The sequence below is a fragment of the Synchiropus splendidus genome, chromosome 1 (genome assembly GCF_027744825.2).
Source record: "Synchiropus splendidus isolate RoL2022-P1 chromosome 1, RoL_Sspl_1.0, whole genome shotgun sequence".
NCBI classification, from domain to species: Eukaryota; Metazoa; Chordata; class Actinopteri; order Syngnathiformes; family Callionymidae; genus Synchiropus; species Synchiropus splendidus.
Window position 1 is genome coordinate 33,212,219 of NC_071334.1, and position 26,703 is coordinate 33,238,921.

The 26,703-nt window shown below is 45.4% G+C and overlaps 1 protein-coding gene across 1 annotated transcript; it reads right to left on the bottom strand.

Moving 5' to 3' along the window:
- Window positions 1–3,284: 3,284 nt before the first annotated feature.
- Window positions 3,285–26,217, bottom strand: LOC128760229 (NACHT, LRR and PYD domains-containing protein 12-like). Its single transcript, XM_053867441.1, has 15 exons — window positions 26,028–26,217; window positions 22,981–23,065; window positions 22,626–22,739; window positions 20,507–20,585; window positions 19,954–20,136; window positions 18,081–19,819; window positions 12,148–12,321; window positions 11,536–11,627; window positions 9,198–9,324; window positions 8,229–8,405; window positions 7,348–7,524; window positions 5,126–5,302; window positions 4,168–4,344; window positions 3,901–4,074; window positions 3,285–3,572 (listed from the first exon to the last, which is right to left on the bottom strand). The coding sequence occupies exons 1-15, from the start codon at window positions 26,215–26,217 to the stop codon at window positions 3,542–3,544; spliced, it is 3,696 nt and encodes a 1,231-aa protein (XP_053723416.1). The 3' UTR covers window positions 3,285–3,541.
- Between the last annotated feature and the right edge of the window lie 486 nt (window positions 26,218–26,703).

Sequence of the window (26,703 nt, forward strand, 5' to 3'; positions counted from 1 at the left end):
AGAAGCAGTTGAGTTTGGTGGAACCTGTTCATCTCTTCTTTCCTGAAACCAAAGAGCAGCAGCTTTGAAGGAGTCCAGGTCCTGTTCATCTTGGACGGTCTGGATGAGTGTCGACTCCCTCTGGACTTCAACAGTCAGGTCATGACAGAAGCTACAGAGTCCACCTCAGTAGACGTCCTGCTGACCAACCTCATCAGGGGGAAGCTGCTGCCCTCAGCTCACCTCTGGATGACCACACGACCTGCAGCAGCCAATCAGATCCCTCCTGAGTGTGGATCACTGCCACAGTTCTGGAGGACATGTTGAAGAGCAGAGAGACCAGAGAGCTGCCCAAGACTGACTGAGATGTACATCCATTTCAAAACCTTGCTTTAATTTCTAGCCATCTGTATGCTTTCCTTACTGCTATCATTTCAACAGTCTGAACCCCTCATTTGTTCCATGTTCTTCCGCTCATCTCTGTTCTATATCTCAGTGTTGCTATTCCAGATCCTCTTTAAATAATCCTGACCATTTAGAAAATGGTCAGTATTATGATGATCAATCTCATTGGGGCTGATGTTTCATTCCATCACACCTAGTTTTCTAGCATCCTCATCTCCAACTCTTCCAAACTTTTCTCTCTGCTCCTCTCATAGGCTGAACCACTGAGGTGAAACTGTGGTGATCTGGTGGTATTTGGTGACTGGAGTGCTTTATGCTATATACCTAATATGGTATTTTTCCTCAATATTGTGTATTTGTTGGGCTATTTTGAGTGAAATCTATTGCTGAATGTGCACTTGTTTTTATTATCCTTTATTATACATCTATTTATTGAAGGGACTATTAGTGGACTTATATGTTGCTGGGGAGCAGCGTGGCTGGTAGGTTGCTGCCAGTGAACTGCCGTTATAGACCTCATCTCCGCAGACTCTCTCTCGTTGAGTTGTCTGTGAATTTCTGCGCAGCATCGTGTGGAGATTTCACCAAGCAGACTCTTGCTTTTCTGTTTCATTCTTTGATCAGTTTTGATGACGATTTTTTTTTAACCACATGAAACAGTTTTGTTTGTAAGCCAGACAATAGAAAAATGCAAAGGAATATGCACAGCCACCACAACACTTTGGTGCCAGGGTCATGTGATTGTCAGGTGGTTTGTCCGATGTGAAGTTGCTTAAGAGCTGGGAGGTCAGACACATTCCTCTTTCCCTTCATTCACACAGATAAAACACCTTTCACACAATCCTCAGACCCTGTCATGATTCGCTTTTATTTTGTTTTACTTACGTTCTCTTCTCTTTCCTGTTCCCTGTTTTGTTGGAGCTTCATCCACCGCTTCTTCTTCAGCGCTTCGGTTCCAGCAATGTGCGCCAAATCGAATAAACTCATTTGTAATTGGCTTCCGTGTTTCCTCCTCGTTCGCTCGCTCTTGTTTTCATTCATTGTTTGCTTCTGATCTCCGCGTGTTTCCTGTTTCCTCTGATTTTAGTATGCCCTTGTCCGTGTTTGTAATCTTGTTTTTTGCCCTGATCAACGTGCTTTGTATTTACAGATTCCTCGTTTGTGATCTCCCAGTTCGGTGACGCTTTTGTTTGGACTTATCTTCTTTTGTGTACATCTCCCGGTTCGGTGACGCCTTCGGTTTGCATTCATTGACCTCTTGTTTGATCTTTGTGAAATCTCTGTTAACATTAAATATTATTATTTTATTACTCTGATCGCTCGTAAGTCTCTTTTATTAAGGCATTTGGGTCCCGCTCCGCTCGAATCCTAACAGTTCGATCTGGCCATACTAACATGGACCCAGCCATAATGAAAGACTTACAGGATGCGCTAGTTACGCAGGCAACCAGGGTCAGAACTCCAGAGAATGCAACTCTGAGCATTCTTAAAGAGTTGCAGACGCTGTCCGGTGCCGACGGTTCTCTTCGCGTTCTGAATCTCCCAGTGCTTCTCCCGCCCCTTCTGCCAGTGCCACAGAGCAGACGCCTTCTCTTCCTGTTTGAGAACCTCTATTTCCGTCTCCAGAGAATTACTTGGGAGAGATCGGGGCATGCTCCGGATTCTTTTTACACTGCAGTCTAGTATTCGAATTATAGCCGCGCTCTTATGTTTCCGACCGGGCGAAGATTGCATTTGTAACAAATTTACTCAGAGACCGAGCATCTCAGTGGGCGGCATCGTTGTGTGAGTCTCATTCACCAGTGCTTGAAACATTTAATTCCTTTTCCACAGAAATGTGTCACGTTTTTGACGCTCCTTACAAGAGCGGATCTTGTTCCTCCCATTGCTTGCTTTACCTCCAGCAGAATGTCAGTTCTGAATGTGCCTCTGAGTTCTCTCTCCGTCTCCGGGTCGCGGCTGTTGAGAGTGGCTGGAACGAATCTGCTCTTAAGAACTCCTTGTGGAGTTCCTTGGCTCACGCTCCACAATCCTCATATTGACTGGTCCAATACGAGGATCTTGGGGTGGAGTACTCACTGTCGTGCCCACTGTATCCTTTCAGTCTTTTCTCTCTTCGTTGCAATCCTACTCTCCCTCCTGATGATCTTTCTACTGTTCCTCCCTGCTATCACAAGACTGAAGAGAGTGAATGACTCCATATCTGATAATGAGGAAAGTCAACAGTGCTGCTTCTAGTTCTGTCGCGGTAGCACTCGTCGTTGTGTAATGAATCCACTTCTAGTCCTTTCTTGAGATGATTTTAATATTCTTGAACAAAAACCAAAGATTGATCGTCCCTGGAGCTCACAAAAATATATCCACGCCGTCTCTCTGGCTAAGCAGTCCTTCCCAAGCTGGCACATCGTACGTCTCCACGTCAGGACAGCGCGCTCGTGGTGCGTTCACTGACCACTCAAGAATCTGAACCAAGCACCCCAACAAATCAACATCAAAAATAACAAGAAAATATATTATTTATAGTGGAGATCATGACCCTGTTACATCTGCACAGAGGCTCCTCACTAGCTGCTGCTGGACAACTAGCTTCTGCTGAACACCTTGTTGGTAAGCAGTGTTCTGGACAGTGACCTGGACTTGAAGAAGACAAGTTCCCGCAGCAGATTCAAGGTTCACTTGATGTAACCAACATCACATGTGGAGATATTCATTGTTTCAAGGGCACCTCCCGATATTGGTATGCATGTGTATATATATGTGTGTAATTGCATGTATTTGTGCATACATATGTTGTTTTTTTTTGTTTATTGTGGTTCATGCTTATGTACTTCATTTCAGCAAGAACAGCAGTATTGTGGGTCAGGGGAACTTGCAGGGACAAGACAGTGACGTGAAACTGCACAGATCCGCCACAAGGGAGAGGCGACAGTGCGGGCCGCTTTGAGCCAATCCTTGCCAGATAAATAAATGTCAGCGAAGTGGTTGCACCAAGCGTGGACGACAACTTGACCTGGTCTCTTCCGTATTACAGACATTTATTTAAACATCACAACGCCATGGTGACGATCCGGGTGCGCAACACACAGATGCTCAAATAGAAGCTGAGTACAGCAGTTCTCATGGATCAAACACTCACTCACACTTCTTCAGGTCAGATCTATAACCACCTGGGTCCACAGTTGTCTAGCCTGGAGGAAGAAAGAGAGAGAAGGATGAGAGCAGATCCGTGTGACTTCAGATGCTTCAGGACTATTGTCTCCTGCTGCCAAGTGGACGGCTCTTTCATGACTGTGTTGATGACAACAAAGGTGGATCTCTAAAGAGCTGCGCAGTATCTACTGTCTCCTTCCGCTGGTGTCCAGCAGGAGAACAGGTCATGTGTTTGGATTCATGTGCTCAGTTCAGATGAAGAGTCTGAGCAGCGTTACACACCCACATCCTCTCTGTCTGCTACTGGATCACATGTTCAGTCTGAAGCTCTTTGGAGCTCTGTCGGTTCTGCTGCTCTGTCCATACCTGAGGGTCTCCAGCCTCCAGTCTGGACTCTGCAGTCCAGCAGACAGCAGCTCCAGTCCTGCTCCTCCTGGATTATTGTAGCTCAGGTCCAGCTCTCTCAGATGGGAGGGGTTAGAGGTCAGAGCTGAGGCCAGAGAAGCACACGCTCTCTCTGAGATCTTACACTGTCTCAGACTGTAGGAGAAACAGTGTTTTAGAAAACCATGAGAGCAGAAGAACTGTCTAGTTGTGGAGCAGAACTGAAGGGAGGAGATGATGTGTTCTGACCTGAGGGTCTCTAGGTGACAGTGAGGATTCTTCAGTCCAGCAGACAGCAGCTCCACTCCTGGATCCTTCAGGTCCTTGTTGATACTCAGGTCCAGTTGAGTCAGACTAGAGGACGGAGAGCTGAGGACTGAGGACAGAAGGGAACCACTTCTCTCTGACAGTCCACAGTAGCTCAGGCTGTGAAAGAGACGAGTGTCATCAACATGTAAGACTTTTTTAATCCTCCATTTTGACAAGACTTTAAAGGCCTGATGTGAGGACCCACTGAATTCTTTCCATTCAGAAGATCATTGTGGTAGACATGCAGCAGCTTATACTGGTGAATCTTCCTCTCCTTGATGATCACACTTGAAACTCACTACTAGACAGGACAACAGTCATGAAGGTGCTCAGATCATCGCCTGCTTGTCTCCTGAGAGTCTCAGGGTTCTTGTGTTTATCATGTGGTGGAAGTGACTGAAGATTCTCTTGCATGTGTGGAGGTCATTGTGTTGACTGGACTCTTCTCTTTGGAGCTGGAGGCTGAGGTCCACATGTTCTCTGCTGTTAATTTCACTCTTCTGACAAGTCTTCCACGAGTGTGAACAATTAAATTGTTGGTGATGTGTGTTCAGTGGATCAACCCCAGAACACTTCCAGGAGAACTGAGAAGCTGCACAACAGCAACCATCACTTTATTGTGTGAAGATTTCGAGCTCTTTCATTGACCCAGAGATTCAAGATGTCTGAAGGGCAGTTTCCTGTGTTTATCCTTCCCACAATGGGGAAATGTTTGTTGTTACAGCAGCGTACAAACGTTGGAGACAAAATTAAACACAATGAAGACACAGACAAAGAAACAAAATCAACATTGTAGAAACATGAACATAATGCTGAATAATACAGCAAATGCCCAACAATGTCTTGTTGGGTGTGGAGACATTTCAGTTATGAAGCTGGACAGATGACGTGTTCTGACCTGAGAGTCTCCAGGTGACAGTGTGGACTCTTCAGTCCAGTAGACAGCAGCTCCACTCCTGGATCCTTCAGAGTGTAGTTCTGACTCAGGTCCAGTTGAGTCAGACTAGAGGACGGTGAGCTGAGGACTGAGGTCAGAAGGGAACCACTTCTCTCTGACAGTCCACAGTAGCTCAGGCTGTGAAAGAGACGAGAGTCATCAACAAGTGAGACTTTTTTTCAGTCCTCTATTTTGATAAAACTTTAAAGACTTGATGTGAGGACACACTGGACTCTTTCTATTCAGAAGATCATCACATTATTGTTGAAATATTTGAAGCACTTTTATATTATTTAGAATCAACTTGATCAAACATGTCTTTTGGCTTCTATTATTGGTCAAAAAAGCAACAAGAGAAAAGAAACATGGAGATGATGACAAAACGTATCGAAGTCAAACAAAGTGGACACAACAGAGAAAGGCGCTCCGATGAAAAACAGTGTGATTCTGCTCCAATATTATGAACATGAGCTACAGAGATGATAATTATATTGGAACAGATGAACATTGTCCTCTACAGTTTCTCGGCTGCATCACGGACTACAGGGGGAGGAGAAGGCCAGTGGAAGTGTCCAGCGCAACATTTACGGACGGTTTGATGCTGACAACACCACGCCTGCCACAACACCACACATGGGCAGCGAGGACGCTGTGCTCTGCATGGACACAGCCACAGTATGACAGGCGCTCAAGAAGGTAAACCCCTGCAAAGCTCCATGCCCTGACAGCATCCGCGGCCAGGTGCTGAGAGCCTGTGCTAATCCACTCGCCGGGGTGTTTACAGACATCTTCAGTCTGTTCCTGAGCCAGTCTACAGTGAGCACCATCTTCAAGACGTCCATCATGGTCCCCATCCCTCAGACCCCCATCCCGTCCTCATGACTATTGGCCCATAGCCCATGGGCCTGGTGAAGTCCCATCTGCTGCTGCATATGGGACTTCCTGTCCAACAGACCCCAGGCGCTGAGAATTGCTCATCCCCTTTCCTCCTCCCTGGTCCTCAGCACTGGCACTGCCCAGGGCTGTGCCGACTCCTCTACTCCCTCAGGAGAAGAGCCTCTCTCTTAACGTCAGCAAAACCAAAGAGATGATGGTGGACTTCAGGCCACAGTGGGCAGGCCAGTATCCCCCCGTCCACATCAACATCACCTAGGTGGAGCAGGTCAGCAGCTTCAAATTTCTGGGCGTGCACATCACTGACCACTTGTCCTGGACACTACACACTGACAAAGTGGAGAAGAAAGCCAGATAGAAACTCTGCTTCCTGAGGAGGCTGAGGAAGTTTGGCATGAACAGCAACATCCTCGCCAGCTTCTACAGATGCACATAGAGAGCCTGCTGAGGAGCTGCATCACAGTGTGCTGCGGGAACTGCACTGCCCAGAGCCGCAAAGCACTGCAGAGGGCAGTGCCATTGACAGAGGAGATGACGGGCAGCAGACTCCCCTGCATCCAGGACATATATCACAGCAGGGGTCTGCGCAGAGCTAGCAGCATCACCGAGGACAATACACACCCGGCAAAGAGACTTTTCTTTCTGCTGCCCTCTTTCTGCCTGCACCGACCAAGAGACTCAAAAAGAGCTACGACCCCCAAGCTGTCAGACTTCTGAACTCTAGACCTGCTTTTACCACTCTGGGTGATATTTGATATGCTTACTTGGATCTGTAATCCACCTCACTGATGTGCAAGAAGGTTTTAATTTTATTTTTCTTGTTATTTTCATCTATTTACCACCTTTTTATCTATCCTGCACTAGCATTGCATGTTCCTACTACTTTGTGTTCTCTGCAAGTCAACAGTTCTCCTCATCTCAAGCTTTTCATTGCATCGCAGACCCTGTGTTGAAAGTGCCGATGACAAAGTAACGCATCTTAAATCTTCAATATATTCAATATCAATCCATAAATCCAGCGGAGGAATGTGTGAAGCAGAAATGGAGACTTGAGAGAAACAATGTCAAACTGTAGTAAAGTAGTAAAAACCTGGACAAGAAGAGAAAACCAAGTGTTTTCTCAGCAACATGAAACACATCAATCTATTTGATGGATAGAAAATATCCACCAAAAAGTCCATATTGTTTCAAAAAGACAGATAACAGGACAATTACTTGAAAAAAAAATCAGAAAATTAATTTGTTTCATAGAAATCAAGATAAATAAATATTGATTAACATGTTCTGACCTGAGAGTCTCCAGGTGACAGTGTGGACTCTTCAGTCCAGCAGACAGCAGCTCCACTCCTGGATCCTTCAGAGTGTAGTTCTGACTCAGGTCCAGTTGAGTCAGAGTAGAGGACGGAGAGCTGAGGACTGAGGACAGAAGGGAACCACTTCTCTCTGACAGTCCACACCCTCTCAGGCTGTGAAAGAGACGAGAGTCATCAACAAGTGAGACTTTTTTTCCAGACCTCTATTTTGACAAGACTTGATTTGAGGACACATTGGACTCTTTCCACTCAGAAGATCATCATCACATTATTGTTGGAATATTTGAAGCACTTTTATATTAATCAGAATGAACTTTATGAAGCATGTCTGAAACACTGGGGCTGTTGTGAGGCCAGTGTTTGTCTCTTGTATCATTGGTCAAAAGAGCAACAAGAGAAAAGAAACACGGAGATAATGACAAAACATTTCAAAGTCAAACAAAGTGGACACAACAGAGAAAGGAGCTCTGATGAAAAACAGTGTGATTCTGCTCCAATATTATGAACATGAGCTACAGAGGTGATTATTGTATTGAAGTTGATGAACATTGCCATGAACAATATCTTCAATATCAATCCATAAATCCACTGGAGGAATGTGTGAAGCAGAAATGGAGACTTCAGAGAAACAATGTCAAACTGTAGTAAAGTAGTAAACGCCTGGAGAAGAAGAGAAAACCAAGTGTTTTCTCAGCAACATGAAACACATCAATCTATTTGATGGATGGAAAATATCCACTAAAAAGTCCAAATTGTTTCAAAAAGACAGAAAAAAGGACAATTTCTTTAAAAAAATCAGACAATTAATTTGTTTCATAGAAATCAAGATAAATAAATATTGATCAACATCTTCTGACCTGAGAGTCTCCAGGTGACAGTGTGGACTCTTCAGTCCAGCAGACAGCAGCTCCACTCCTGGATCCTTCAGGTCGTCATTCCAGCTCAGGTCCAGTTGAGTCAGAGTAGAGGACGGAGAGCTGAGGACTGAGGTCAGAAGGGAACCACTTCTCTCTGACAGTCCACAGTTGCTCAGGCTGTGAAAGAGACGAGAGTCATCAACAAGTGAGACTTTTTTTCCAGACCTCTATTTTGACAAGACTTGATTTAATGACATATTGGACTCTTTCCACTCAGAAGATCATCATCACATTATTGTTGGAATATTTGAATCAACTTTATGAAGCATGTCTGAAACACTGGGGCTGTTGTGAGGCCAGTGTTTGTCTCTCGTATTATTTGTCAAAAGAGCAACAAGAGAAAAGAAACACAGAGATGAAGACAAAACAATTCAAAGTCAAACGAAGTGGACACAACAGAGAAAGGAGCTCTGATGAAAAAAACAGTGTGATTCTGCTCCATTATTATGAACATGAGCTACAGAGGTGATTATTGTATTGAAGTTGATGAACATTGCCGTGAACAATATCTTCAATATCAATCCATAAATCCACTGGAGGAATGTTTGAACCAGATATGAAGACTTTAGAGAAACAAAGTGTAAGAACTGTAGTAAAGTAGAAAACACCTGACCAAGAAGAGAGAAGTGTTTTCTTAGCAATATGGAACACATCAATCAATAAGATGGACAAGAAATAGCCACTAAAAAGCCCATATTGTTTCAAAAAGGCCTGAGAAAAGCAGATAATTTCTGTTGAAAAATCAGAAAACTTGTCTGTTTGACAGAAAATGAGAACACAAAGAGGAAGTGAATTTGTGAGCTGGAGATGAAGTGAAATCTAGAAATGGAACTGTAACATCAGAAAACGTGCTAAAAGTGTCTCTTAATGTGTTTCCTGATCAATAAATATTGATCAACATGTTCTGACCTGAGAGTCTCCAGGTGACAGTGTGGACTCTTCAGTCCAGCAGACAGCAGCTCCACTCCTGGATCCTTCAGAGTGTAGTTCTGACTCAGGTCCAGTTGAGTCAGAGTAGAGGATGGAGAGCTGAGGACTGAGGTCAGAAGGGAACCACTTCTCTCTGACAGTCCACAGTAGCTCAGGCTGTGAAAGAGACGAGAGTCATCAACAAGTGAGACTTTTTTTCAGTCCTCTATTTTGATAAAACTTTAAAGACTTGATGTGAGGACACACTGGACTCTTTCTATTCAGAAGATCATCACATTATTGCTGAAATATTTGAAGCACTTTTATATTATTTAGAATCAACTTGATCAAACATGTCTGCAACACTGGGGCTGTTGTGAGGCCAGTGTTTTTGGCTTCTATTATTGGTCAAAAAAGCAACAAGAGAAAAGAAACATGGAGATGATGACAAAACGTTTCGAAGTCAAACAAAGTGGACACAACAGAGAAAGGAGCTCCGATGAAAAACTGTGTGATTCTGCTCCAATATGATGAACATGAGCTGCAGAGATGATTATTGTATTGGAAAAGATGAACATTGTCCTCAACAGTTTCTTGGCTGCATCACGGACTACAGGGGGAGGAGAAGGCCAGTGGAAGTGTCCAGCGCAACATTTACGGACGGTTTGATGCTGACAACACCACGCCTGCCACAACACCACACATGGGCAGCGAGGACGCTGTGCTCTGCATGGACACAGCCACAGTATGACAGGCGCTCAAGAAGGTAAACCCCTGCAAAGCTCCATGCCCTGACAGCATCCGCGGCCAGGTGCTGAGAGCCTGTGCTAATCCACTCGCCGGGGTGTTTACAGACATCTTCAGTCTGTTCCTGAGCCAGTCTACAGTGAGCACCATCTTCAAGACGTCCATCATGGTCCCCATCCCTCAGACCCCCATCCCGTCCTCATGACTATTGGCCCATAGCCCATGGGCCTGGTGAAGTCCCATCTGCTGCTGCATATGGGACTTCCTGTCCAACAGACCCCAGGCGCTGAGAATTGCTCATCCCCTTTCCTCCTCCCTGGTCCTCAGCACTGGCACTGCCCAGGGCTGTGCCGACTCCTCTACTCCCTCAGGAGAAGAGCCTCTCTCTTAACGTCAGCAAAACCAAAGAGATGATGGTGGACTTCAGGCCACAGTGGGCAGGCCAGTATCCCCCCGTCCACATCAACATCACCTAGGTGGAGCAGGTCAGCAGCTTCAAATTTCTGGGCGTGCACATCACTGACCACTTGTCCTGGACACTACACACTGACAAAGTGGAGAAGAAAGCCAGATAGAAACTCTGCTTCCTGAGGAGGCTGAGGAAGTTTGGCATGAACAGCAACATCCTCGCCAGCTTCTACAGATGCACATAGAGAGCCTGCTGAGGAGCTGCATCACAGTGTGCTGCGGGAACTGCACTGCCCAGAGCCGCAAAGCACTGCAGAGGGCAGTGCGATCGACAGAGGAGATGACGGGCAGCAGTCTCCCCTGCATCCAGGACATATATCACAGCAGGGGTCTGCGCAGAGCTAGCAGCATCACCGAGGACAATACACACCCGGCAAAGAGACTTTTCTTTCTGCTGCCCTCTTTCTGCCTGCACCGACCAAGAGACTCAAAAAGAGCTACGACCCCCAAGCTGTCAGACTTCTGAACTCTAGACCTGCTTTTACCACTCTGGGTGATATTTGATATGCTTACTTGGATCTGTAATCCACCTCACTGATGTGCAAGAAGGTTTTAATTTTATTTTTCTTGTTATTTTCATCTATTTACCACCTTTTTATCTATCCTGCACTAGCATTGCATGTTCCTACTACTTTGTGTTCTCTGCAAGTCAACAGTTCTCCTCATCTCAAGCTTTTCATTGCATCGCAGACCCTGTGTTGAAAGTGCCGATGACAAAGTAACGCATCTTAAATCTTCAATATATTCAATATCAATCCATAAATCCAGCGGAGGAATGTGTGAAGCAGAAATGGAGACTTGAGAGAAACAATGTCAAACTGTAGTAAAGTAGTAAAAACCTGGACAAGAAGAGAAAACCAAGTGTTTTCTCAGCAACATGAAACACATCAATCTATTTGATGGATAGAAAATATCCACCAAAAAGTCCATATTGTTTCAAAAAGACAGATAACAGGACAATTTCTTGAAAAAAAAATCAGAAAATTAATTTGTTTCATAGAAATCAAGATAAATAAATATTGATTAACATGTTCTGACCTGAGAGTCTCCAGGTGACAGTGTGGACTCTTCAGTCCAGCAGACAGCAGCTCCACTCCTGGATCCTTCAGGTCCTTGTTGATACTCAGGTCCAGTTGAGTCAGACTAGAGGACGGAGAGCTGAGGACTGAGGACAGAAGGGAACCACTTCTCTCTGACAGTCCACAGTTGCTCAGGCTGTGAAAGAGACGAGAGTCATCAACAAGTGAGACTTTTTTTCCAGACCTCTATTATGACAAGACTTGATTTGAGGACACATTGGACTCAGAAGCTCATCATCACATTATTGTTGGAATATTTGAAGCACTTTTATATTAATCAGAATGAACTTTATGAAGCATGTCTGAAACACTGGGGCTGTTGTGAGGCCAGTGTTTGTCTCTTGTATCATTGGTCAAAAGAGCAACAAGAGAAAAGAAACACGGAGATGATGACAAAACATTTCAAAGTCAAACAAAGTGGACACAACAGAGAAAAGAGCTCAGGTGAAAAACTGTGTGATTCTGCTCCAATATTATGAACATGAGCTACAGAGGTGATTATTGTATTGAAGTTGATGAACATTGCCATGAACAATATCTTCAATATCAATCCATAAATCCACTGGAGGAATGTGTGAAGCAGGATAATTTCTTTAAAAAAATCAGAAAATTAATTTATAATAATGATAAATAAATATTGATCAACGTGTTCTGACCTGAGAGTCTCCAGGTGACAGTGTGGACTCTTCAGTCCAGCAGACAGCAGCTCCACTCCTGGATCCTTCAAGTCATTGCCAATGAGGTCCAGTTGAGTCAGACTAGAGGACGGAGAGCTGAGGACCGAGGACAGAAGGGAACCACTTCTCTCTGACAGTCCACAGTAGCTCAGGCTGAATAAAATGAAGATGGAAATCAAACATTCATGTTCAGTTCACATTAGGGCTGTAACCATATCACATTTGGGCTTGACAATTATCATGGGCAAAACACGTCACGCTAACAATATTAACACAACATGGAGCAAAATGTAAAAAACGCTGCTGCAGTCATTGAAATTCATCTTGAACTTGATGTCGTCTGTTTCCTCTCCAGTTCCCAAAGGAAAGAATAGCCTCTCCACTCTAATGCTGTCATCACTGAGGTTTAAAAATGAGGACCTGACTGGAACAGTAACTTTCCCAGCTCATACAGCTCTCCAAAATCTTCAGGCTGCCGATGTTGGATTTCCCTCCTTTCAAAGGTACATTAGCTCAGCATTGTTTTGGAGTGGAACACAGTGCGCCAATGTCTCACCATAACATTTTAAGGTGATGACTTTCATGTACACTTTACGTACATCTTCTTTTTACTTTGGGCTTCTCCCTTCAGGGGTGGCCACAGCAGATCATCCTCCTCCATCTCACCCTGTCCTCTGCTTCCTCTTCTCTCAAACCTACAGACCTCATGTCCTCCTTCACCGCCTCTATCAATCTCCTCTTTGGCCTTCCTCTCCACCTTCTGCCTGGCAGTTCCAACCTCAACATCTTCCTACCATTGTACTCGCTATCTCTCCTCTGTACAGGTCCAAACTATCTCAATCTAGCCTCTCTGACTTTGTCTCCTAAACACCTGACATGTGCTGTCCCTCTGATATACTAGATCCTGATCTTATCCATCCTGGTCACTCCCAGAGAGAACCTCAGCATCTTCATCTCAGCTACCTCCAGCTCTGCCTCCTGTCTTTTCCTCGGTGCCACTGTTTCCAAACCATACAACATTGCTGGCCTGACCATCGTTCTGTACACTTTCCCTTTCATCCTTGCCGACACCCTCTTGCCACACATCACACCTGACACTTTTCTCCAATGATTCCATCCTGCCTGCACCACCTTCTTCACCTCTTTCTCACACCCTCCATTGTCCTGGACAGTTGAGTCTAAGTTCTTCAAATCCCCCACCTTCTTTATCTCTACATCCTGTAACTTCACCTTACCACTTGGCTCCCTCACATTCACACACATGTATTCCGTCTTACTGCAGCTAACCTTCATTCCTCTCCTTTCTAAGGCAAACCTCCACCTCTCTAGCTTATCGTCCACTTGCTCCATGCTCTCACCACAGATCACAATGTCATCAGCAAAGATCATGGTCCAACGGGCTTCTTGTCCAACCTCATCTGTCAACCTGTCCATCACCATGGCAAACAAGAAGGGCTCAGAGCTGGGCCTTGGTGCAGTCCCACCTCCACCTTGAACTCCTCTGTTACACCTCCAGCACACCTCACCATTGTCTCACACCTGGGATACATGTCTTGCACCACTCCAACATACTTCTCTGCCACTCCACACTTCCTCATACAATACCTCTACTCTTCTCTTGGCACTCTGTCGTACACTTTCTCCAACTCCACAAAGACACAATGGAGCTCCTTCTGACCTTCTCTGTACTTCTCCATGAACATCCTCAAAGCAAAAACTGCATCTGTGGTACTCTGTTTTGGCATGAGCCAAACTGTTGCTTACATTTGCTAACTTCTGCCCTTAGTCTAGTTTCCACCACTCTTTCCCGCAACGTCATCGTATGGCTCATCTACTTTAGCCCTCGATAGTTGCCACAACACGGGACACCTCACTTGTTCTTGAAGATGTGCACCAGCACACTTCTCCTCCATTCCACAGGAAGCCTCCCACTCTCAAAGACCTTGTTAAATGTCATCAGGACCCACTGCCTTTCCACTCTTCATCCTCTTCAATGCCCTTCTCTGTTCAGCCTTACTAATCTTTGCTATGTCTCTTAGTCTTTGTTCTCTTTCATTTTCCTCATTCATTAGCTCTTCAAAGTTAACTGGGAAAGATTCATGCAGGCAATGCTGCGAGACCTGATGGTGTCAGTCCAAGGGTGCTAAAAGTCTGTGCTACCTATCTCAGTGGAGTCCTGCAGTACATCTTCAGCTTGAGTCTGAGCTTGACTTGCCTTGTTCAGGTACTGAAAAGCCTGTGTCCTGCTGGCTCAAAGGACAACAGGCTAGTGGCTCTGACTTCCCACATAATGAAGACTCTGGAGAGATTTGTCTTGGACTAGCTCCGACGCTGGGTGGAACCACATCTAGACCACCTACAATTTGTCTACCAGCACATACTTGAAGTTGAGGATGCCATCACCTATCTGCACCATGAGAGTCACTTTCTTTGATTTTTCAAGTGCTTTTAACACCATCTGTCCGGCTCCACAGGGTGAGAAGATGACAGCAATGCAGGTGGACTTCTCTCCTGTATCCTGGATTATGGACTACCTGATGGGAAGACCACAGTGTGTGTTTGCAAAGCGGTGTCTGACAACATAGTCAGTAACACCGGGGCCCCACAAGGGACTGTTCTTGTCCCTTTTTCTTCACCCTCTACACCACAGACTTCAGCTACTGCACTGAGACCTTTCAATCATCTACAGATGAATGTGACATAGACTAAAGAACTGGTTGTGGACATGAGGAAGACCAAGGTGCCTGTCACCTCGGTTGTCATTCAGGGTGTCATTGTTGACACTGTCGAGGACGACAAATGTCTGGGTGTAATCATAAATAACAAACTCAACTGGAAGAAGAACACTGATGCCCTCTACAGGATTTTTTAAGGCAGCTCAGGTCCTTCAATATCTGTAGGACCCTGCTCAGAATGTCCTATGAGTCTGTGGTGGCCAGTGCTATGCTGTGGTATGTTGGGGTAGCATGCTGAGGGTAGCGGACGGCAACAGACTGAACAAACTGATCCGCAGGGCCGCAGACGTTGTAGGAGTGAGGCTGTCAGAGAGGAGAATGCTTTACAAAGTGATGGACACCTGGACTGCGTGTATAACCCACTCCATTATGTCATAATTAAGCAACATAGTTCTTTCAGCACCAGACTGATTGCACCATGATGCAGCACAGAGCGCCATAGGAAATCTTTCCTACCTGTGGCCATCAAACTGTACAACTCCCCCCTCTGAGTGTCGGCTAGTGTCCCTGGACTTATGTGCAATAACTCTTTCAGCTATTACATTGAATAACTCTTTCGGTGTAATAGCCTTTCTTAGGTGAATTCACTGTAAATACTGTTCAGATGGTTCTTTTTACTCATGCTTAGTTGAATATATTATTATGTCTTTATGTTTGTTTTATTATTTATTCACACTCACACTCTCACCCACTACTACTTTACAATCACTAATCTCCTTCAAGTCACTTTGTCTACACAAGATGTAATCCACCTGTGTGCTCCTTCCTCCACTTCTGTCAATCACCCTATGCTCCTCTCTCTTCTGGGAGACACTATTGACCACAGCCATTTCCATCCTTTTCGCAAAGTCCACAACCATCTGACCTTCAGTGTTCCTATCCTGTAGTGCTGTATTCAAAAAAATCGATTTTCCGATTCTGAATCGATTCGTACATCAATTCCATAAAATCGATTCGTAGGTCCAAAGATCGGATTAATTAATTTACGTTTTAACACATATTCTCCGGGTCAAGTGCGCATGCGCGCACCTGGAACACCAAAGTCAACACAACATGCCTCCTCACAGTGGCAACACTAGCAACGTTCAGACGCGACCAAACCAAAAATGCGCTCGACAAAAGCATAGCAATTAGCATGTTATGCCTAATGGAGCTATTGGAAGTGTTGCAGTGCAGCGGAAATACGACCCACCTCACGAGTCACGTGACGCGACATCACCCAGCGCTTCTATCCAAGCCATCCACCGGGCCACAACAAATGAAACTCGAGCGAACTTTACCACTAGCGGGTACTTCTGCACGCTCTGTCAAAATAACTGAAGCGATTGCGGGCTTCATTTGCAAAGATATGCGCCCGTCTTCCGTCGTTGAGAACGAGGGCTTCAGGCGGCTAATGAAAGTAACAGAGCCTCACTATGTTACGGTTTCTCGCAAACGTCTGTTATCCCAAACATGCTCCAGTCAGTAAAAGAAAAGGTGAAAAGTAAGCTTCAGTCAGCAGTCAGCGTGGGCATTACAAGTGATGCGTGGACATCTTCGCAATCTTACGCGAGTCTGACAACTCACTATATTGATGAGGAGTGGGACCTCTTCTACGTAATACAGACCACAGAGAACTGTTCACATACTGACCAATGACCGTCAGGTTGCTGGGAAGTCAGTCACCAGCACTCTGTTTACATTTTTAGTGGATGAGAATATCTTTTTTTCATTTTGATAATAACATAAAAATGCATTAGTATTAAACAGCATCATCTTTTGGGTGAATGTTTAATGTCATACTTCTAATAATGCACCAGTCCCATGAGCAGTCACATCTGGCGTTCTGAGTCTGGATCTTTATTATCATTTACTATGAATCCTTCATTAATTTCCTGTTGAATGTCAATATGATACTAGTATTAATACGTTAACTTGTCATGTGATTAAGGCAACAGCTCAGAAAATCCTGAAAAACCTGAATCGAGATCGGATCGGATCGAATCGAATCGAATTGAATCGTGATAATCGATTCTAAGTCATGAGAATCGGAATCGAATCGATTCTTGAAATTAGAATCGATACCCAGCCCTACTATCCTGGACACCAAACTTACTCCCAAACAACATGTCCATTGAAGTCTGCCCCAATGACCACTCTCTCAGCTCTGGGAATACTCTCCTGCAGTTCATCTCATTCTCGTGACTTGTTTCACTTCTAGAATATTCCTGACAAGCTCCTCCTTCAAGATGACTCCCACTCCATTCCTCTTGCCATCTACACCATGATAAAACAGTTTAAACCCTGCTCCTAAGCTTCTAGCCTTGCTACCTTTCCACTTGGTCTCCTGAACACATAGAATATCCACCTTCCTCCTCTGCATCATGTCAGCCAACTCTCTCGCTTTCCCTGTCATAGTTCCCACATTCAAAGTCCCTACTCTCAAGCCTATTCTCTTGTCTTTCCTCCTCTCTATCTGTCTATTGAAAGGCCTCCCCCCTCTCTTTTTCTATCTTCCACCTACAGTAGTCCATTTTCCATCAGCACCCTGCTGGGTTGACCCGTCAAGTTTGAGATACATTTGTCTGATCCGAATCTTTTAGTTTGGCGAGTTTTTACGTCGGATGCCCTTCCTTACACAACCCTCTGCATTTATGTGGGCTTGGGACCGGCGTCAGAAGAAAAGTGTCTTGCCCCGCCTTGCGGCTGCATTTTCTTTGGAGTTTAAATAAAAGATATCATTTTGATTGTATGATATATAAACATGGTTTTATTATATTAATTTAATTCAGAATTGTATTCATTTTCTCAACAGTTAGCAGTTTTGCAAGTGTGTTTTTTTTCTTTTTTTCTTTAGTGAATTTGATGAACATGACTTGCACCTGGTTCTGCTGCTGGTTGGAATTTTCGATGACAAATAAAAATCTTTGCAATGATCACGTGGTTTCATGTCATTTCACAGGGTTTTGGTTTGTTTATGTGTAAGTCGATTAAATATGGTTATTGATCACAAATGAAATCAAGAGTAATTAATCAGTTCTTTAACTTGAATGGGCCCCAAGACCAAAAGGTTCAGAACCCCTGGTTTACACATCACTGAAAATTAATTTTTTAACATAGCGAGGATCGTCAAAACCGGTACATGGCAACAGCCCTAGTTCAGATCATCAGAGATGTTTCAGTGTTTGATCCACTTACTGAATTTTCTTTGAAGTTTGGACCACCGGCAGCAGCCTCTCAAGAACCTCCTCTGAAGCAGAGTATTTCTGCAGGTCAAACACACTCAGATCTTCCTCTGAGGACAGTAAGATGAAGGCCAGGGTGGACCATTGAGCAGGAGACAGTTTTAGAGTGGAGAGACATCCTGATCTCAGCTGCTGTTGGACCTCCTCCATCAGAGAAGTGTCCTTCACTTCACTCAGACAGTGGAACAGATTGATGATTCTCTCTGGAGACACTTTCTCCCTTATCTTCTCCTTGATGAGCGCTGCTGTGTCCTGGTGGGTCCAGGAACTACTTCCTGTCTGTTTCTGGCTGGTCTGCAGAGAAAGACCCAGAAGGAAGCGCAGGAACAAGTCCAGATGTCCATTTGGACTTTCTACAGCTGCATTTATTGCTCTCTGGTAGAACTGTTCTGGATGAAGTTTCTTTAACATTCTTGACATATAGGATTTTTTCTGTGAGTTGAGCAAGTTGATTCCAGAGTTGAAGTACTTCATGTGGACATGAAGAGCAGCCAGAAACTCCTGGACGCTCAGGTGGATAAAGCAGAAGACCTTGTCCTGGTACAGTCCTCTCTCCTCTCTAAAGATCTGAGTCAACACTCCTGAATAAACTGAAGCAGCTGTGATGTCGATGCCACACTCTGTGAGGTCTGATTCATAGAAGATCAAGTTTCCTCTCAGCAGCTGCTCAAAAGCCAGTTTTCCCAGAGACTCCATCATCTTCCTGCTCTCAGGATCCCAAACGCTGTCTGTCCCAGCTCCTCCATGGTACTTGAGCTTTGTCACTTTGGACTGAACCACCAGGAAGTGGATGTACATCTCAGTCAGGGTCTTGGGCAGCTCTCTGGTCTCTCTGCTCTTCAACATGTCCTCCAGAACTGTGGCAGTGATCCAGCAGAAGATGGGGATGTGACACATGATGTAGAGGCTTCGTGAGCTCCTGATGTGAGAGATGATGGTGGTCTGCTCCTCATCTCTGAACCTCTTCCTGAAGTACTCCTCCTTCTGGAGGTCAGTGAACCCCCTGACCTCTGTCACCATGTCCACACACTCAGGAGGGATCTGATTGGCTGCTGCAGGTCGTGTGGTTATCCAGAGGTGAGCTGAGGGCAGCAGCTTCCCCCTGATGAGGTTGGTCAGCAGGACGTTTACTGAGGTGGACTCTGTAGCTTCTGTCAGAACCCGACTGTTGAAGTCCAGAGAGAGTCGACACTCGTCCAGACCATCCAAGATGAACAGAACCTGGACTCCTACAAAGCAGCCGAGTCCTGCTTCTTTGGTTTCAGGAAAGAAGAGATGAACAAGTTCCACCAAACTCAACTGCTTCTCTTTCAGCAGGTTCAGCTCTCTGAAGGTGAAAGGAAACAGGAGCTGGAAGTTCTGATGGGCTTTGTCTTCAGCCCAGTCCAGAGTCAGCTTCTGTGTCAGGAGGGTCTTCCCAATGCCAGCCACGCCTTTTGTCAGCAGGCTCCTGAGTGGTCGGTCTGTGTCAGTGGAGACTTTAAAGAGGTCTTCTAGTCTGATGGTAATTCCTGGTCTGGTCTGCTTCCTGGTTGCTACTTCAATCTGTCGGACCTCGTGCTCCTGGTTGACCTGGTCTGTGCCCCCCTCAGTGATGTAGAGCTCTGTGTAGATCTGATTCAGAGGGGCAGAGGTTCCTGCTTTAGCGACCCCCTCAGACACACTGTGGAACTTCTTCTGCTGGCTCCTCTTCAGTCGTCCTGCACACACTCCAGCACCACTTCCTGAATGAAGAGAGAAGTCACATGATCAAAAGATTCTAGAAGATGAAACTTGTAGATACTCAGCAGGTTGAAGTTTCAAATCATCTTACTGCTCCACAGAACATCAGCTAGATTCTCCTCCTTCATGCTCCTCAGGACGTCCATGAAGACCTGCAGGAGAGCTTCTCTGCACGTCAGCTCCCGCTCTTCCTTATCATCCAGGTTCTTCTGGTCATCCTGACTGAGGAACCTTTGGGCTCTTTTCAGCTCCTTCTTCACCAGGGTCAAGACGGTCATCTCAAACAGCTGAAACACAAACATGTCACCTCATCATATGGCAAAGAAAACCTGCTGACCTCCAGACGTTACCAGAATCCTGCTCCCAAATCTCCTGAAGGGAGACAGATCTTAGTCCAAGTCTAACCCGGAGCTGTTGGAACTGTGTTGTGGTCTGGTCACAAAAGAGGTCTCAGTTTCAGCAGACTCACAGTCACATGATATCAAGAGAGTCAACATCTTCAGCATCAGTCAGAGCCGAAGAAGAGCTTCAGTCCAGACTCTTCTACAAACAGGTCTTGTTGTCCAGGACTCAGAGCTTCCATGAAGCAGCAGAAGCAGCTGACTGGTGAGTTAGCAGCTGCTGGAGTTAGCAGGAGGAGCTAACACTTGAACGTACCTGAAGTGTAGAGTCCAGATCTGTCTGATAAGGCTGGACACGCTGGAGACTGAGGACATCTGAGAGCTGCTGATCCTCTCTGCGAAGAACATCAAAGTGAGGCAGTGAAAAGGCTCTCAGTGTTCAGAGCCAGACTCCGTGACTCTCATGTGCACCTCACAGTTCTTAGTTTGGTGCAGCACCAGGTTTATCCTGTCTCAGTTTGATTGAGTGATTGTCCATATTCAGTTCCAAATCATCAACGGTTCCTGGATCATCTCCAACAAACGGCTGTCACTGCTGTTGAGATTCAGAACGCCGCATGAGAGGTTCTTAGGCTGAAAACCATGCTGGCGTTACACAGAGCACAGCATCGGCACCGGGACTGGACATTTGATGTTTAGAATCACTTTTCAGCGGTTTGCAAAAGCCACGTTTTGATTGACAGCTCTTGAGTCCAGTGAAGTGTGTTGGGAATGAGGTCGAAGCCCATTAGTTGATTAACTAAGTGGGTATTTTCTGGTCTGCAGTGGGGTGTTGTCAACCAATGGGCTGCTTTCTTTGCCGTTGTCTGTCATGACAAACAAAGCGATCCATTGGTTAATGAGTAAACTATCTGAGCAAACTATAGCTGCTCCAATCTAGAGTGGCTCTGAACACTTCATGTCTACTGTCACGGAAGTGAGAGTGAGAATTTTCACAAATATCTTGCTAAAGACGCAAAAAGTGCTCCAACGCGGTTTCTGCCTGCTGCGTGAGGCATCACCAGTTCACTGAGAGTGTGGTTGTGGGCATGGCCGGATGGAGGCTGATTCGCTGGAGCCAGAGTGCAGCCTCCCAGATAGAATGGAGACATCTATAAGTACCTGTTGCTGTTGCCTGATCTTATTCTTTTGTGTGTTGGTTTCTTGGGCAATGTTAGTACTCCGAATTTAGTTTTGTCCCTTTTTGTCTTTGCAATTTGTTTTATGTTAAATCCCTCAATTTAAGTTCAAACAAACCTGAGTTTAGTGGTATGTAAAGAACTTTTGTTCGCTCTTTGTAATGTAAAGTAGTCATCTTCGCATCCATTAAGTTTCACAAGCCATTTGTGACTTGAGAGGGAGGGGGCATTGATTTAATTTGGGGACTATCTTTTACTTTTGTTTTGTGTTGTATTGAAATGGTTGCTCTGTGTCAGCATTGAATACATTTGAGTTAAATTTCCCCTTCTTTGCTGCTGGAGTGCTTGGAGAATGGAGACAATCATGTTGTGTGCATCTTCCCCCTAGACTGGGGACATAACATGATTTGGGGGCTCGTCTGCAAGCTTTGTCGTTGATATTTATCTGATGATCCCTAGTTCAACTGATTCAGAGAAAGCAGGTCAACTGGGCATCTGGGTGAGAGGCCGTAGCATGCATTTGTAGAACCAGAGTTGGGTTTGTACTTGATGCATGTTCTGCTATCGCATCGACTTCACTAACTGTTTAAAGCAAATGAAGGCTTGTGGATAAATGTACCCCCAGCGGGCAGAGGCCATGACGCACAGCGGCAGCCTGGGGCCCGCAACCTGCATGTTGAGCCTCAGCAGAGGGCTGCAGTGTTTCACCTGCTGAGCACTAGTGATTCTGACATCATGTCAAGGAATGTGTGGTAAAAGTGTCTGCAAATGACCGAGAGGGGGCACTGCAAAGGTCCTTGGTTGACAGACCTCTCAGGGTTGCTGCAGATGCTGCGGCAGTGTGAGTTAAAGGACTCGCTGGAAGGTCTTGGCTGACTCTTAAAGTGCCGTACTAGGCCAGAGTACCGTTGCAAAGCCACCATATGTCTAATGGGACTTGCTTGGCAGCGCAGCTGCTGATGTTCTCAGCAGAGAGCCCTCTAAGGGTCACTGCTGACGCTGCCACAGCTCTAGTCGAATGACTGTAGAGGCTTGAAGGGACATCTAGTGGAACATTGGAAGCAACCGTATGCATGAAACTATCACCAGTCAACAACATTTGTCAAGAAGTCAAAGCTGGATGAACTTTGTTGTGCGTACAATGCTGTACATTAAATATATACAGTGTCATGATCAGCCAATACCTGTGAAAAAGTATGTATTTGTGTTTGCTGATCACTGGTTTTCATGGCTGATTATATGGACTGCACAGCTCACCTCTGTCCTGAAGACAGTTGTCCTCCTTTGAAAAGAAGAGGAGGCTCCATGGACTGGTCACTCTTCAGAGACTGAAAGCTGAGTACAGACTCCTCTGGTTTCTCCTGATGGATCCTGATGGAGACGCAACTCTGATCAACACTTCAACCATCTGACCACTAAATGTCCTCTCAGTGTTGCTCCTGCTCTGTCTCAGTCTCTTGCACTTCAGAGACTGAGAGCAGGGAGCAAGTCCAGGTCCGTGTCCTCGTCCAGCAGCGTCTGATGTGAGAGGCTTTGATCTGAACACACAGACGTTGCAGTGTGGAATTTTTTTGTGTGTTTGAAGCTCTGACAAGAGAACTGATCTGCTCACCTCTGATCTGCTGCTCTGGTCTGGCTGTCATGGTCCTCACCCAGAGGGGCTTTAGAGGCAGGAGCTCGCTCCTTTCTGTCCACTCCTTCACACAAACACAACATCGTCAACACTGGTGCTTCTTGTCAACAAGAACATGTTGGAGAATAAATTAATATACCTCATTACAATCATGTGCAACACTTAAGTTAAAGTATCTAGTATTTAGTAAAGATCTGTTTTCATAACACCAATGTAATGATGAACTGGGTTCCACCCGTGCTGGACTCAGTCAGTTTAACAATAATAGTCGCATTTGCACAAACAAGAATTTTCAGCCAAGTTTTCAAGTATGTCAGACCTGGTCTCCTTAGAAAGGAAACAGGAGCATCTATCTTTTGTAATGTCAAGTCATGATGGCGCAGCCAAGCGTCCTGGATTTGTGAAATCATGTAACACTTACAGTGATCTGGCATTCTAATATGGTCATGTGCTCGTGTGTAATATTGTGTCATGGATTCGAGGAACGCCAGTCTCTATTTAATGTGTCAGTACTTTGACTTCTTTGATGCTGACCATTGAAAACTAGATGCTGATGCTGATCTGAAATAAACCAAGTCTCGCATCCCACCACCAGAACAAGGCCATGAGAGAAGAAAGAAGACGTGGACAGAAGAGTCCCCCACATGTGATGTCAACATTCTCCATGGAGGTCAGTATGGTGGGGTCTGATGGCCGATGGAAGAACCTGCTGCTCATCAGAGTCACTGCTTCTTCTCTGTGACCTCACTGACCTCAGTCTCAGCTCATTCATGCTGAGCCTGGGAACATTCATGGCTTCACATCAAACATCTGATCTCTGTGGTGTTTGATTGGGACTGGAGCCTGAAGTCCTGCCAGAGAAGCACACACACTTGAACTCCTGAGATGTGTGTGTCAGTCTGGAGTCCTCACAACAGAGAAGCATGACTGCTGCACTTCAATAACCTTCATGAATCAGATCCAAACTCCTCCCTCTCCAGTCACAGCAACACACTTGTGTAAAGACCTCACACTTTGTTCATGTGGAACTGAGTTGTGCTGTGGAACCTTCTGCTCTAATAAAGTGTCCTCACTCACAGCACCATCTTGGAGATGCTCCAAACTCTCTTCAGTGATCAGAACCACATTCATGTGTTCACTCACTGAGTCTGACTGAGAGCAGAACAAGCTGCTGCTGTTATTCACATGACGTAGACTCTCTGGTTTGGTCTGTGTGACACTTTTTACTGCTTCAGTCCCAAGATCCAACATTCAATCGAAGTGTCATCCGTTCACAACCCAGTCAGGGTGAGAGGTCACCAGCTGCTCCCACACCTGTCCACAGTCCAGGTTTATAACTGTTTTTACAGTCAGGAGGGTCATAAATTCTAATTGTGTTGTGATGAGAGCAGCTTCAACTCTGAACTGACTTTGTTCACTTGACTTCACTTCCTGTTGTTTTCAACGCTTTATTCTTTCATTCGAATCAATCAGTCGACACATTATGAGCCGAGTTTCCATAAACAGTGGAGAGTCAATCTCTTTTCATTCATCCATTCACTTCAGGACCACACTCCTGATTCATCCATTCACTTCAGGACCACACTCCTGATTCATCTATTCACCCTGTGGTGTAGCCAGTCTGAAGGTCACTGACCTGTGAGCAGCTCTCCTCTGGTCTGCAGACGTGTGTCCATGTTTGCAGGTGAATCTTCCAGATGAGCTCAGCTCCTTCTGAACCAGCTCACAGAAACACACTCTGACAGAGGAACACGCCCCGTGAGGGAGGCAGGGCATCCTATAAACGATTAACAGAGATGTAAGTGTGCGTTTTAACGACTCCAGTTCGAGCCATGTTGTGTGTCTGTGTGTGACTTCAGTCTCCTCAGCTGCTGAAATGATCCACACCACCAGTATGAACCCAAACCCACCTCAAGGTTCGAGACGTCTCAGTTTCACACCTTTGTTCAAAAGTCCACTTCAAACAAAGGACAGAATCCAGGAGTGGTCACCAGTGCTCCAACAGTCGTGTTCAGAGTTCGCCTACCACACCTATCCAAAGCTCAACTTCAGATCAATTCAACAACAGTTGAATTACAGATATAGATCAAACCTTTGGCACATTTGCATGAAGTCAATTTCCATTCAGCAAACACTGACCATTTCCTGAAGTCTTATCATATGAAATGCTGAATCAATGATGATGGTTTGAACTCGACCATGTGCCTTCTTGAGGCATGTTTGAGTGAAGTGCTGAGATGGCAATAAACCTGTGTCAGTGTAACACACTGTGGAGGACCTGCGGCCCCAACTTTGAGGAGCAGATGGATTGTCCCTTATTGCAGTGTTTTTCAAGTGGTGTGCTGCGACACACTAGTGCGCCGTGAGAGAGAATCAATCAGAATCAGAAAAGTGTATTAATCCCGAGGGAAATTCACTTCGTAACATGCTCTATACACAACATATAACAGTGAAATGAAAATGAAATAATATTATAAAGTGCAAAAAGCTATATCTTATAAACAAAGTGCAAGAAAATGCAGATACAAGGACAGAATGAACAGTAAAAAGTGCCAAAGAATCCTTCACGGTACATTTTTCAGGGATGAATTGTACGTTTTTATTTCCACAGGAAGAAAGGACATCCTGCGGCGCTCAGTCTTTGAGATGGGTAGTCTCAATCTGTTGGTCTGTGTGCTTCTGTATTGCACCAGGAGCTGATGGAGAGGGTGGGTAATGTTGTCCAGGATGCTGAGTACTTTCAGGAGCATCCTTCTCTCCATCACCGTCTCTAAGGAGTCCAGTTTCACCCCCACCACATCACCAGCTTTGCGGATGAGTTTGTTGAGTCTGTTAGTGTCCGCCACCATTCATTTGCTGCCCCAGAAAACCACAGCAAACAGAATTGCACTGGACAGCACTGATCCACAAAACATCCTCAGCATTGTCCCGCAGACATTGAAGGACCTGAGCCTCCTCAAGAAGTAGAGACAACTATTTCCTTTTTTGTAAAGGGCCTCAGTGTTCACATTCAACATTCAACTCACTAGCTCTGTTATTGTCTCCCTCAACGACCTTGCTGCTCTTAGGTCTGTAGCCGGTGATGGTTTTCATGCCACTCCAGACCTCCTGCATATTGTTTGTCTGGAGTTTGCATTCCAGCTTCCTCCTGTAGCTTTCCTTGGCCTCCCTGATCTTCAATTTCAGCTCACACTGAATAATCCTCAGCTCATCCATTGCCTTCTCTGAAAGCCCTCTTTTTGCTGTGTAATATGGTTTCAATGTCCTTTGTTACTCAGGGTTTGTTGTTAGGGAAACATTTCACAGTGTTGGGACATAGGAGTCCACACAGAAATTTATGTAGTCAGTAATACACCCTGTCAGTCCGTCGATGTCATCTCCATAAGATTCACAGAGTACGTCCCAGTCAGTGACCTCGAAGCAGCCTTGCCGTGTCAGGTAGGCCTCCTCAGACCACTTCTGAACAGTGGTTGACGTCACGAGCGGTCGGGTTGGCGGGATGTAAATCGTTACAATGGTGTGTGAAATCTCAGGGGGTTCAAGGTCCGGGTCACATATCCGTTTTTTAACTGTGATGTTACGGGGATTACACCACTTGTTAATAAACACAGCAAGCCCACCTCCTTTTCCGCTTGAATTCCCGGTCTACCCGTAAGGTCTGGAACCCCGCCAGGGAGATGTTGGGTGCGTTCGGGCACAGCC